The sequence below is a fragment of the Polyodon spathula genome, chromosome 9 (genome assembly GCF_017654505.1).
Source record: "Polyodon spathula isolate WHYD16114869_AA chromosome 9, ASM1765450v1, whole genome shotgun sequence".
Classification (NCBI taxonomy): Eukaryota; Metazoa; Chordata; class Actinopteri; order Acipenseriformes; family Polyodontidae; genus Polyodon; species Polyodon spathula.
Genome location: NC_054542.1, coordinates 45,305,297 through 45,319,324, shown reverse-complemented (window position 1 = coordinate 45,319,324; position 14,028 = coordinate 45,305,297). Strand labels below are relative to the sequence as shown.

The window sequence follows — 14,028 nt, the reverse complement described above, 5'->3', positions numbered from 1 at the left end:
ATTTGGTTGGCAATATAAAGAAGGGATATTTTTTGAAGGATATCCCTGAATTGTACTTTTTTTTTCTTTCTTTCAGACAAAAATTACTGTTTATATACAATATTTCATGCAGAAATGTCTTTTAGTGCAGACTGCAGACACTTTATTCACAGAGCACCACAGGAGAAACACATGACAGGTATAAGGCGTGCAGAGGAGATAAGAGGCTTCTGAGTGCATACAATCTGAGGCAGGGTCACTTGTCATTCAAAAAGCAGTATCAATACAAATAACCAAACTAAGTTTAACTATTAGGAGTTGAGTTGCTTCACAGATCGCAAGGAACAAACTGGTATGCCTGTGGAAGTCAATTAGTGACATGTATTTATACTGCCATTTGGCCACATAGAAAAAGAAGAACCTTGACTAGAATATATGACAATAACTGCACTGTCAGGTACTGGAGTATTGTGTATAATCAAATATTAAGGGAACAGGCTTAAATAAAATCAAACACATAAAGATAAAGGGCATTTTAAAAAATCATCTCTATCCTTGATTAGATGTCATTGAAGCATTCAGTTCTTACATAGAAACAGGGGTGATTACAGGAAAAACAACATGTGGTAATCTGGAGACTGATGATATAACTGTCTTCATTGTACAGCATTTCAGCAGACAACTACACTCCCATATGAAAAAAAAATATTTTCTGTATTGCCTAAAAATTCTTTAAAAGTAGGCACAAGTTCACTACAGTATTCCAATGTCTTTTTAATGTATGACTTGATTTTCTTGGCAATGCTAATATCTCAGAACTATGTTAGCTACGATGTTTTTACCAACATGTCCACATGCAATGTTGTTGAAGTTCTCAGTTAACTCCCCTCTTCATTATAGGAGTGCTAACCTATCCTTTGGAATCTATATTCACATTATTAACACTATTACAGGTCTCCATTTTATTGTGATGAGGCTCTTTTTTCTTGTTTCTTTCACATTAATTCAGAACATGCAAATACATACAAATACAACACAATAGATAAACTGTTGCTGACATACACACACACACGTCGTCATAGCAATACATGAACTAATATCAAGGTGCAAACTCTGTTTGCTACAATTTGCCTCTCATTATGCAAACTGCAAATGGACCTTGTGCCTGTTTGCGAACTGCACCTGTTGCTAAATAAGGCCCTCTGATGAAATAATTTTGGAATGGTGCAATTTTCTCAGATGACATTGTGTAACTGTGAGGTAACTGATACCTTTATTTCTGACTTGATATTATATGCAGGTGTTTCAATAATAATTGATGTGATATGTGCACAGCTTATTCTCTTTTTTTTTGCTTTGCAAAATAAATGTTACATAATGAAATTATTGATGTAATTGATAGATTTGTAAAGAAAAAAAACACTTTCATGAAAAAGACAAAGCCAATATTAATCATGATTCAGCCATGTTAAATTGTGACAGGGAGGGTAAAATATTCATGAGAAAGTCAATACTATGCTGTAATTTCATATGACACTAATGAAATAACACAAATGACAATGTAGTTTTGCTTACTTGTCTTCCCTTTAATAGATGGATAAATTCTGTTAGAGAACACAATAACTCAGTGCATACTAGGCATGTTCATAAAACAATCTGGATTGGTGAGCTCTGTGTTCCGAGGGTAGAACGTACAATAATTAATCTCTTAGACTAACTGTGGTGCTTGTATTGTTCTAATAACCCTATGATGTTCAATGGGTAAGCATATCTGTTATTCTGTAAGAAATCAGAAATAAATGAATCCCTCCACTATCACTACAGCTGACTAAATAGTATACATTCCACAACTTCTTTGCTAAACTAAGGCACAAAGACAATTTTAAACTGAAGAAGTCTGTTGCCATTGGGAACCTCAGTATTGTCCTGCTGGAAAAACCAATCCTCAGAGTTGGGGAACATTGTCAGAGCAGAAGGAAGCAAGTTTTCTTCCAGGACAACCTTGTACTTGGCTTGATTCATGCGTCCTTCACAAAGACAAATCTGCCCGATTCCAGCCTTGCTGAAACACCCCCAGATGAGTCCAATTTTTAGCTTTGCCCAACACCTGGTCGTTTAATGGTTAGACGGAGACCTGGAGAGGCCTACAAGCCACAGTGTCTCGCACCCACTGTGAAATGTGGTGGAGGATCGGTGATGATCTGGGGGTGCTTCAGCAAGGCTGGAATCGGGCAGCTTTGGCATGAATCAAGCCAAGTACAAGGTTGTCCTGGAAGAAAACTTGCTTCCTTCTGCTCTGACAATGTTGCCCAACTCTGAGGATTGGTTTTTCCAGCAGGACAATGCTCCATGCCACACAGCCAGGTCAATCAAGGTGTGGATGGAGGACCACCAGATCAAGACCCTGTCATGGCCAGCCCAATCTCCATACCTGAACCCCATTGAAAACCTCTGGAATGTGATCAAGAGGAAGATGGATGGTCACAAGCCATCAAACAAAGCCAAGCTGCTTGAATTTTTGCGCCAGGAGTGGCATATAGTCACCCAACATCAATGTGAAAGACTGGTGGACAGCATGCCAAGACGCATGAAAGCTGTGATTGAAAATCAGGGTTATTCCACCAAATATTGATTTCTGAACTCTTCCTAAGTTAAAACATTAGTATTAAGTTGTTTAAAAATTAAAATGAACTTATTTTCTTTGCGTTATTCGAGGTCTGACAACACTGCATTTTTTTTGTTATTTTGACCAGTTGTCATTTTCCGCAAATAAATGTTCTAAATGGCAATATTTTTATTTGGAATTTGGGAGAAATGTTGTCAGTAGTTTATAGAATAAAACAAAAATGTTCATTTTACCCAAACACATACCTATAAATAGTAAAACCAGAGAAATTGATAAGTTTGCAGTGGTCTCTTAATTTTTTCCAGAGCTGTGTATATATATATATATATATATATATATATATATATATATATATATATATATATATATATATATATATATATATATAAGCCTGACGTTGTATAGAACAGGAGACCAGAGAGAAGAGGACAGAGCAGGACAACAATAATTCTTATAAAATTATTATAATTACTCCCTCAAACCAATGTGTTAATAAAAGATCTTACTAAAGTAACTTTTCATAGTGCTGAATAAATTCATTTCCATGCTTTTTTAAGTATTAAAATAAATTACTGTTTGTTTCACAAAGAATCGTGGACGCCAGCAGTTTCATTATGGTTAACAATTACAGATCAGTCTGCATCCTGTATATACCTACTTTGCTGCTTGAGAACTGATCATATCCTTTTTTCATAAGCGTTTAACTACAATGTAATATTAATATTGTATTAATTATTTTACCTTATCTTTGGTGTGAACTTAGATAGTTTCTTCTTGGAAAGGAGGGCTCAGCCCCTCCCCTTCAAGAACACATTCCAGGGAAGCTCAACAAGGTGAGGTAAAGTTTCCACTGTGTTTTATCATTTCAGTTTTTTCTTTGAAACAAGGCCCAGATTGTGTGCCACAGAGAACACCTGTAAGGTGCAAGCCACACAAAGATACGGCTTCAACAGACTCCTTAGCTTAGTCAACAGGCAATTATTATTACATGTGATAGGGGACTGTCAGCTTCAAACAGAAGGCATTCCTCTGGCAGATTAGCCCAAATTGTGCTTCATTATGTTGGCCTGCTTGGATGAACTGAACTCTAGTCCCTGCTCCACTGGAATTCAAGACAAGGCTATTAGAGTGTTGTCTATGGCATGTTTGGAGTTCCTGTGTTATCAAGCTACCTTTATGAAAGAGCTTCAAACAGTATCAAATAATGAGTGAGTTGGATAGTGGTAATCGTACAGCAATAATTCTTCTTTTTTTCTTTTACATTGTGTTGAACAGGTGCAGAAATTAAACTGAACAGTCTGAATAAATATTTTACATGTCATTTATTAATTATCAAAATGAAAGACAGCCACACTTCAGAGACCAGAGCAATCATGTTTTTTTTAAGCATTGGGATGTGTAAGATTCTTTTTTTTTATTGTCTACTGTATTTTGCTTTTCATTAATTTGTAGTGTAGTTTTCAGTCTCTTGCAGCCACCAAAGTTGACAGAGTAAAATTGTGTTAATAGTGAGCCGATTAGTCAGAGCTACAGATTGTCTTCTTTTTTATGTGTAATCCACATGTTATCAAAAACACACAGAGCCTATTTCAAATTTGCAAATTTCAACGTGTGGGAATTTTTGCTGCACTACTTCTACGATAAAATCAGAACCCAAAAACCTTTTCTTTTTATAAGCAAAATATATATATTTATTTAACATTACTTGCAACTACATAGTTCTCAACAAGTAACCTAATGAAATCCATCCCGTACCTTCTAAAAATAATGGAAATACAAAAAAAAAAAAAATTACACAACATAACCTTATTAGTTGTACAAGTGAGAATCCAGGACAAATTGTATGTATTCCAATGAGAGCTCTCCTGTAGTGCCTAATGATCACCAAGAAGTGACAACAGATGACAGCAAACATAATTGTATTGTAAATGTTTCTGCTCATTAACATTTACATTTTTATTCTAAAAATGTAAGTTTGTCAGCACACAAGGTATTACTACAAATATGTTAAAGTAGAAACACACACACAAATAACTTGAGCTTGAACTGCCTAATAAAATTGTTGAAAACTTTACAGATTGCAAAATTATTATTAAAATGTATCGTGTCACTTTTTTAGTTTTGTTATCACAAGACAAAAAGGTACTTCATGTATAATTATGTCTATGTTTTACCATTGTAATATACAGTAGAGTAAATCATGCAAACTAATTGGGATCGATACTAGTTTGCATAAAATGATTTGTATGGGTAATCAAATAGGTATTAACAATTACTTACCTTTAACATACACAAGTACCTACTGATGATGAAATATAGCTAGTAAACTATTCTATCACATTAAGCATACAAAATTACAAAGCTTTACACAATTAAATTAAAGCAATTCAGTACAACTTTAACACCTACAGTTAAAGTAATGAAATACTGTAATTACATACCACATACCAAACTGAAAATCAAAGAATACAATTCAGTACAATTTTGACACATTACACTTTAGGCAATCATTAAACTTTAAAAATTCAGTAAAATGTTTCTATACTTTGATACTTCCTGTTAAGGCATTGTAATAATATGCAAATGTAATGAATAAAACAAGTTATTAGCTGCTTAATACCTGACAGGATCTTCAGCCCTTACTGACGAAATAGAAAAGAAGAACGAGGCGATTCTTCTAATTTGCTTAACTGCACCAATTTAAAGCACACAATGCTCCATCTAAGGTTTTGGTGGTTTGAATAATTCTGTAACTTTCATTTGACTCGGCCTGCTGGTCCTTTTTTGGCAACTAAATCTCACAGTGGTTTCAGCAACAGAAGCTGTGTGTGTAATTCACCACATGTAATTCATCACGTGATTACAGCTGCGTCTGGTTGATTAGACAGTACGGTTGATCAAAGATCGGATAATTGACTACTGTACCTTTAAAAAAGACATTGCATAGTAAAACACTGAAGAGAAAGTTTTCACACAGTATCAGCAGAATGAACAGAATTTAGATATTTTATTTAACATCATGTAATCAACGAAACTGCAAAATATTGCTAAAGTCTACTGGAAGCCATAATAGTAGTACAGGATTTTATCTTATTTTGAAATGTGTCAGTTTTTTGTAAAATGTATGGAAAACTACAAAGAGGCATGTAATTCAGTATGTTAATGTAGCAGTATTCAGCAGGTTTCATTCAACTTTACGAAACAAAATGTATTAATTCTATAGGTTGATTCAAAACCTTTGGCCATAGCTATATAGTGAAAACAACTCTACTGATAACTTGCGCCACCTAGTGGAAATCATAAAATATGATCCACCGTCACAAATTAACTGAATGTTTTGGAAGTTTCCCCAGCAAAATCCTTTTCAGGTTGATTCAGTGAATTTATGACTGTACATGACAGCCCTCCAATGACATTAAGCATTCTGACTGAGCAGAGCCCCACACAGTCAATCCATAGAAACGTATCATTGTTTTTCAATTACAATCGCCCCCTTTTAGTGTACAATAGTTTTAGCAAGTACAGCCTGGCCTGAGGAGCACTGCTTTGGCAGGTGTTGGGGACAGAATGAATTTATATATATATATATATATATATATATATATATATATATATATATAATCTAATCTATCTATGTGTTGCAGCCCCTTTGAAATTATCTTGCTCCCTTCTACCAGTTTGGGAAACCTTGCCCTAAGATACGTCTAATTAAGCCCAGGTGTGACCAAATAAGATCGGTGGCAATACAATGGTAGTCTTACTAGCTATTCTGTTTATAGCTTAAGGTTTCTTACTGTATTAGTTAATTGAATGCATGAACTTTGGCAGCTGTAGGAATAAAAAGCAAGCAGGTGGAGATGTGTTGCAGTAACGGTTAGGAATCAACATTTGGAGGATATCGCAGTAAAAAAACATGCAAAGTACACAACAGCGTCCCACTGAAGTCTGTTATATAGCAATGGAAATTATTCTTTATCGTTATTATTCTTTCAATAATTAATTTCATTCCATTTAATAAAGTAACGAAAATTGCAAAAAGATCAAAACAAAAAAGTTAGATTCAAATGTAGCCTATATTGTGCATTAGCACGGCATCTTATGCAATTAAAGGGAGGTTACAATGTGCTTTCATTTCTAACTTTGGGTACATGCCACTTAACAGTTAGGTTGAAATACTGTGACAACACTAACAGGATATTAGCAAAAAAAATACTTCAGTGGTAGAATGCATTAATCACAGTCACATTCATTCAGTGGCACTTTTAATAAATAGAAATACCTAGACGGTATCTGGTGAAACAGAAATGTTTAGTGTAACTTCTTTAAGATGCACAAAGCTTCCGTTATTCAGGCAGGTTTTTCAGCTTTGTGGATGGGGCTGGTGTCCGTTTTGTTCATACAAGGCTATCTCTGTCTTCATTAGCTTGTACTGTTTTCAGATGTCTAGGGACACAATAAACATTAAAATTAATAAGCATTCTCCAAAAATGAAACTAACCTTTTATTGCTCCACGTGGGCCGAATTGACTTTCTTGTTGCCAGGAAACAAAGGCAACAAGTAAAGAATAATCCAGGCTTTGTAGAACAGAGATTAGGAGTGATGATTTAGTGAAAGTCCTCCCCATTCAGCCTCTCGGAAAACTCTGCTACGCATCAATCAAAGCAGGACGTTACTTGCCATCAAATCTCTGAGGAACTAATCATTAAATCACATGTATAAAAACGACAAAGATCCACATGACGCTTGAGGACTGTATGCCATTTTTATTTGGTCTTCAAATGTACAGAAGAAACAGCCAGCACCACTGACTGATTAGCTACTTTGGCTCAAGTTTCCTTTTGTATTGCTGTCAATGCATAGCTGCCTAGATGGTTCTAATGCTTTACTACCCATGTCTATGGCAGGCAATTACTGCACAGTTAAAGAGCACTCCTAAACTCGGATAAAAGCACCGGACACACTGTATAAGAAATGAATGCAAGCATCATAAAAAGGTAAGGGGTAAAAACCATGAAATAAAATAAAAACATGAAAAAGTAAAAGTAACTTCAATAGGAGGCTGGGTTTACTTTTTCATTTTTTTTTTTTCTTCTTAATTTAGTAAGTCAAAAAAGTACAAGTGAACTGGCGCAAGTGCTGCTAAGAACTGCAAAAAAAAAAAAAAAGTCACAATGCTCACATCAAAAAGAAAACACCTGACCAGTGCTGACAGTTTTTGTTCAAACAGGCCCAAGTGTGAATACACAATGAGGCCCAAGGTTCCTAGTAATTGTTACTCATGCATAAATAATGGACACCAGTAGCCAGGCCTGTCAACTGCACTTATTTTCAATATAAAAAGTTTCTAAAGCAGACTGAACACTTTACAACAGATATACAAATCCCCCACAACTGTTTTTAAATGGGCCATTGCAGCTCAAGTGGAGCAAATCACATAACTGATGAACCAAATTGTAAGAACGTGTCTAATTTAAAAATACATTTAAAAAAAAAAAAAATTACCTAATTGTTCTCCATGTGAGACATGACCTAGACAAGAACAATGGTATTGTTTTAATGCAAAAAATAATCAAATGCCATAAGTCTACCTGAGCTGGAGCCTGAAGGGTCAGATACATTATTATCATTATTATTATTATTATTATTATTATACTATATGTATATTCCACTTGCGTTATTTACAGTGGCAAGTACCGTATCCATATAAATTATAACAGTATGAGGTATTGGATCTTGCTTTGCTGTTTTCTATCTGGTTCCTGCTATCTGCTTTCTGGTAAATTAAATGCCAAACCGCTCTAGTTTTCAGTGTTCAATTGTCACTTTGTGCCTTGTTCCCAAAAAGAAGCCTGGTCATTCCAAACTGTCATCTTGCACTTTGCTTAGTTCATTCGTTCATTCACATACTTTAACATCACTGTGATAAAAGAAAGATCTGAAAACACATTTGAATTATTAAAATATCAAACAACTCTGAAAAACATTGCTAAAACTATTTTGTGTATTACAATAATAATAATAATAATAATAATAATAATAATAATAATAATAATAATAATAATAATAAGGACTTTGACCCGGGCCGAGCAAGGCACGATGGCCGTTCGGAAGCGGACGAGGTAACAAACAGAGACGCCTGGTGAAGGTTTAACTTCCGCAAAGGAACATATCTCTTTATAGCCATATTTTTGTTGCTTGAGACACACCATGAACCAGATTACAGCAGGGATGAAGAAACATTTGCTGTAATCAACATTTGGGCCGACAATTCAATCCAGAGAAGCTGAAAAGATGAAAGGGTGGTCTTGTGAATGTTGCTGCTTCCAGGGCATTGCTTATGCACTTTGTTTACTTGCTTCTGTCACCCAGGGCGACCCTGCTACTTCAAAAAGCAGTGTGAAATCACAAAGCCGAACCACATGACACCGAGTCACAACCCAGCTAGGGTCTGACCCGGGCAGAGCGTGTTACTGGGTAACCTTACTTAAAGTAAGCAATATTTATTTATTCTCACCTTTAATCCCTCTGAAGCTTTACGGAGCTCCTTTATTACAGAAGAAAGGGCCTCTGGATTGATTCCTTGCTCACAAAGGCGAACACAAATGGAAAGTGACTCCATGTCCAAGCCAGTGTTCAAAAGCCTTGAGATCTCCAGAAGAACTGAAATAAAAGGTAAAGGGTGTAGGAATGCAGAAATGTAAAAGGTATGTCAAATGTATACAATATAACACAAATCATTCTGCAGCATCGTTCGATTTTATGCTCCGCTTACACTTACAAGTTAAAACCATGGAAATCAACTTATGAATAAAGTTGAAATAATGTAATTGCAAAAACATACGTGTTTCATAGCCTTTGAGGTTTTCTTCAATATATAATATGATATTACAGAAAAGTACAATACAAATTCAATGTTGCTTTTGCAATCTAGGTTTTAGGAATTGTTCCAAATTTTATTGTATTGGTTTTCAAATAGCACAAGCACCAGAAATCACTACAAACTGCCCTAATATTTCAGCTGGCAGGGACATTTCATACATATTTAAAAAAAAAAAGATTTTTTTTAGGAATTTTTTCGGGAATTGTTTCACCCCAAATAAAGTACTCTTAAGAAGTTATCAATCACCATATTCAATTTAAACACTCAAAAACACCAACTACTGTTAGAACCTAACCATACTAATGTATCTTATTATTATTATTATTATTATTATTATTATTATTATTATTATTATTATTATATCATCATCATCGAGAGTAGCTAATTTTATCGGATTAAAACTCGGATTTGAGCCTGGCTCTCAAAAGGATAAAAGTTTTCAATATGTATACAATTATACGCATAGAGATATATAATGAACTTAGAATGTCTATGTATGTATATATGTATATATATATATTATATATATAATATATATATTATAGATATATCTAAATATAAAATGAGCAGTAGTTCAATTTGGACGGGACAGTCCCACTGTCCCTAGAATCTTTATTTTACCTAAACTTGATTTACACAAATAAAACAAATATAACCAAAACTTCTGCAACTGCCAAAGAACATTTCCACAGAGTAATGCGGTAACAACAAATTAATGACTAATTGGCTAAGTTCAGTGACAGCGGGAAGAGGCGCGAAGTATATAGCAGCCGACAAACAGACAGCACAAAAAATAACCTTTTTTAAATATAAATACAGGAGTGTCAAATGTAATATCTGTAAAGAACACAATAAAATTGAATGAATCTTACCATCCATAGTCTCTCGCACAGCGTTTAGATTTGCTGCACTAGCCATTGTAATATTTCTACATTTGACTTGTGTAACCCCTGAGACCCGGAAGAAATACCTCTATTTGGCAAGCTGATTGGATGTAACATTGGTTGGAAACCTTTAAACTTCACAGCGGTTTCACTGTTAACTACATGTCCTACCTTTATTTAATTATGATACATAACCTGTATTACTGTGTACTGTTTTTAAAACAATAATTCAACTTTATCGTGTTATTTATTTAAAAATAAAGATCCGTTATTGTAAAAGGCTGCTTGTTTCCAGGGGGGCTGAGATTTCTATTCGAAATTAGGGAGCCGTTTGAATTTGGTTGGTCGAGGTGCACTTCCCGATGGTTTCTATTGGCCGTGGAGAGGTATCGCAGATTGCTATTGGTTAAGGACAGAGAAGCGAAAGAAAATTAAAACGAACGTTCACGCAGAGGGAAGAATAGTGGAGGAGTTGTGTTATTTTTTTTTATTTAAAACTCTATTGGTTCTTGTTGCAACTATCAACATGTAGAATGTTGATAGTTGCAATCGTAGTTTTATGTAAAGCTTGTATAGTTTTGAACTAGCAATAAATAATATAATGTTGTTGGTTTCAAACACAAATAACTACAAACACTCGTATCTGGAACTGTTTTAGATATTTAAAGACTGCGTTGTATTTGTAGCATAGTTTGCAGATACCAGGCAACAGTTATACAAATAAAGTGTGTATGCTTATTTTTTTGTCATCATGTTATTCATGTTGGACAGCAATTTAATTTCAAATGCGTTCTTGCCAGGCTTTTTAATAGCCCATTCGTAATAAGAGCAGTCTGTAAGTTGATTCGTAAAATTAACAAGAAGCACTTACCCCGCTACCACTATAAGCTGTTACTTGCCGCTGGGTGACTGAAAATACATAATCTCCAGTATTGTACTACAATGTGTGTAGCTAACCAGTGATTGTACATGTTGTGTTTTGCTTCCCACGTCCAAAGCTGTCCGATTCCTTGCGAAGGACGAGTAAAATGGGAGATACACTGGAAGTTGGATTAATGATAACGCCTGAAACTCCTGGGCGTCACAGAGTTCGCAACCCCTTTGAGAGTCCAAGTGATTATCACAGCTTCCATGAATCAATAGTTGCCAGCCCTTCAGTTTTCAAATCCTCCAGAACTTCATCTGCAGTAAGTATTATTATTATTATTATTATTATTATTATTATTATTATTATTATTATTATTATTATGTAAGTTATTTGGCCGTGCCATGTATTTTGAGGGTATGAATTTATATAAAGTTACTGTTTTGTTTTTTTCTGTGCTTGTATCAGTTAAATTAAAAGTCACTCATGCAAGTGACCTGGTAAGCATTTGCAGAGGTGGGACGGATACATTTTTATTGATTTCAGACTCCTGGAACATTTAAATGGTCAATTGATCAGATTGCTAGTTTAAACCCTGTTGACATTGACCCTGAAGACATTCATCAGCAATCTATATATATGAGCCAAGTAAGGTAAGCTTGGAACCTTTATCCAAGAATTTAACACACCCTTAATATGTCCGGCTACAATTTATTTTTAAAATGAGACTAAGGTTATTTTTACCAGCTTGTGGTAACTGTTGGTATTTGGTTCACTTGGCGCTGATGCATCAATTTAGTTGTATTAAACTTCTGAAAGTTTTCCCAGAATTTTTCTATGCTGTAATTAGATCCATTTGACAGCAAAAACACCTTTTGTTGGTTTCATGATGTTGTTTCGGACCGATACAGAAATTGAGGACAGAAGACAAAAAGCAATTGAACAGGTATGACATCTTCCTTTTCAGTCTTGTTATTTCACTTTGAAATATTAAACTGTAGGTCATCCTGCTGAGTCCATAATGTGTACTAGTATTTATGGAATGTTTATTGATGCACCACTATATATTTATCGTTATCATTAAATGAGCCTATTGTAGAATTACCAACAAGGTTACATAATCGAAATGTCCTGGGTTCTAGATATTAATTACGAGTGGTTAAAGTAGAATTAACAGCAGGCATGTTATTGTCAGTAAGCTGCAATATGTTATCTGACAGATGTTTTCTGACTGTGAAATTGTAAAACAAAGCCTATTAATCTGAAGAAACAATTCTGTGTGCTCTAAATTGTCAATAGATTACCGATTAGTGTAAGCAGCACCCAAATAAGTGAATATGACTGTCATGTTTTGTGTGTATGTAGTTCTTCACGAATAATGATTGTTCCTTCTCCTTGGACTCAACCAGAAGAAAAAATAGCTGCACAGTTCCATTCAACAAGATGTAAGTTAACATAGAACTTGCTAGAAGACTGGATAAGTGTTATTGAGTGTAACTATCTGGGAGTGTATGTACTGTATTCTGTCCTTGCACCTGCAGTACATGCTGTGGATGTTGGTTATAGTGATTTACTGTATTTCTTAACTTTACTAATAAAATAAATGGGAGGTCCAACACCTTTTTATCATCAATGTCTCATTTAATAAGCAGTACCATCTGGAGGATTTGATTGTTAATAATGTATCAAAGGCCAGTGCTGTCTTTGAAGAATCAACAATCTTTTGTCATAAGATAATAATTTTATCATAAGATAATAATTATTATTATTTGGTATTGTTTGTTACTGCATTTGTTAAATTTTGTTTTAGGTCCCATTTCTCCTGTGGAACATGCAGTTAATATTCCACCAGGAAAAACAAATGGTTGGTAAAGATAATATTTTCAAAACTGCCGTGTAGCTTTTATTATACTGTGTAACACAATTTTTGTTCCTGGGTATAAGTGTTATTTCCTAATTGCTTATGCCTCAAAAGTATAGAAAATGGCTATTATTCCCCACAAACTTTGCTTTTGTGACCAGGACAGCGATATTTCAAAATATCACTATTTCCAATGGGAAAACGGGCAAATGTGTGTCTTTTCGTTCACATAGTCAGAAAAAAACAACATATGAATCCAAATTAACATGTATTTATACTAAAGTAATACAAAAATGACTACTAAAGATTTAGAAGTGAGTAGTTTTTCGAGATTTACGATTATTAGTTTTTACTGTAAAGTGCAATTCCACCATATATAGTGTGTGTGTTCAACAGGGGAATTAAAACTGTGACAAACTTTGGTACACTTTGGTAAACCTTCTGACCAAAGACCTTTGTGGGGGAAAAGTAGAAACCTTTTGAAAAAGATAATGTAATTGTTATTTTTTTACTAAAACCTGAGTTCTGCATTATGGAATCATTTTATTTAAAACCACATTGTATTTCTTATAGGAGATTTTTAATACTGTGTTAGTAATTTTATATGGCACACATAAATAGGGTCAGCTCACTAAAACATTAGAGAAGTTTTTTTTTTTTTTTTTTTTTTTTTTAGCTGTTTTCAGAAGGTAATATTAGGTCATTCAAGACCAGGTGTTAATAGAGAAAACCGTGTTATTTTAAGGGCTTTTCTATAACTATTTATACCTCAACATTCAAGTATTGTACCAGATATCAAAGTGGTCTTGATACTGACAGCATGATTGATTTTAAAAGCAGCATGATGACAATTCTGATTTAAGGACTTAATTGTTGATACGCTAATTTATGAAACATAAGTAATAATGTGTGCGTCTGTGTTTGATTAGTTC

At 34.4% G+C, this 14,028-nt stretch overlaps 1 protein-coding gene across 1 annotated transcript; it reads right to left on the bottom strand.

Annotated features, from left to right (window-relative positions):
* Nucleotides 1-6,234: 6,234 nt before the first annotated feature.
* Nucleotides 6,235-10,433, bottom strand: LOC121320945 (mitotic-spindle organizing protein 1). The gene is made up of 3 exons (XM_041259767.1): nt 10,359-10,433; nt 9,121-9,266; nt 6,235-7,048 (listed from the first exon to the last, which is right to left on the bottom strand). The coding sequence occupies exons 1-3, from the start codon at nt 10,402-10,404 to the stop codon at nt 7,025-7,027; spliced, it is 216 nt and encodes a 71-aa protein (XP_041115701.1). The 5' UTR covers nt 10,405-10,433; the 3' UTR covers nt 6,235-7,024.
* Nucleotides 10,434-14,028: the final 3,595 nt, after the last annotated feature.

Coding starts and splice junctions, on each gene's coding strand:
- LOC121320945 (XM_041259767.1), bottom strand. CDS start 10,404: ATGGCTAGTGCAGCAAATCTAAACGCTGTGCGAGAGACTATGGATG. Junction 9,267..10,358: donor TGTGCGAGAGACTATGGATG/GTAAGATTCATT, acceptor CTTTTATTTCAG/TTCTTCTGGAGATCTCAAGG. Junction 7,049..9,120: donor AAGCTTCAGAGGGATTAAAG/GTGAGAATAAAT, acceptor TTGTGTCCCTAG/ACATCTGAAAACAGTACAAG.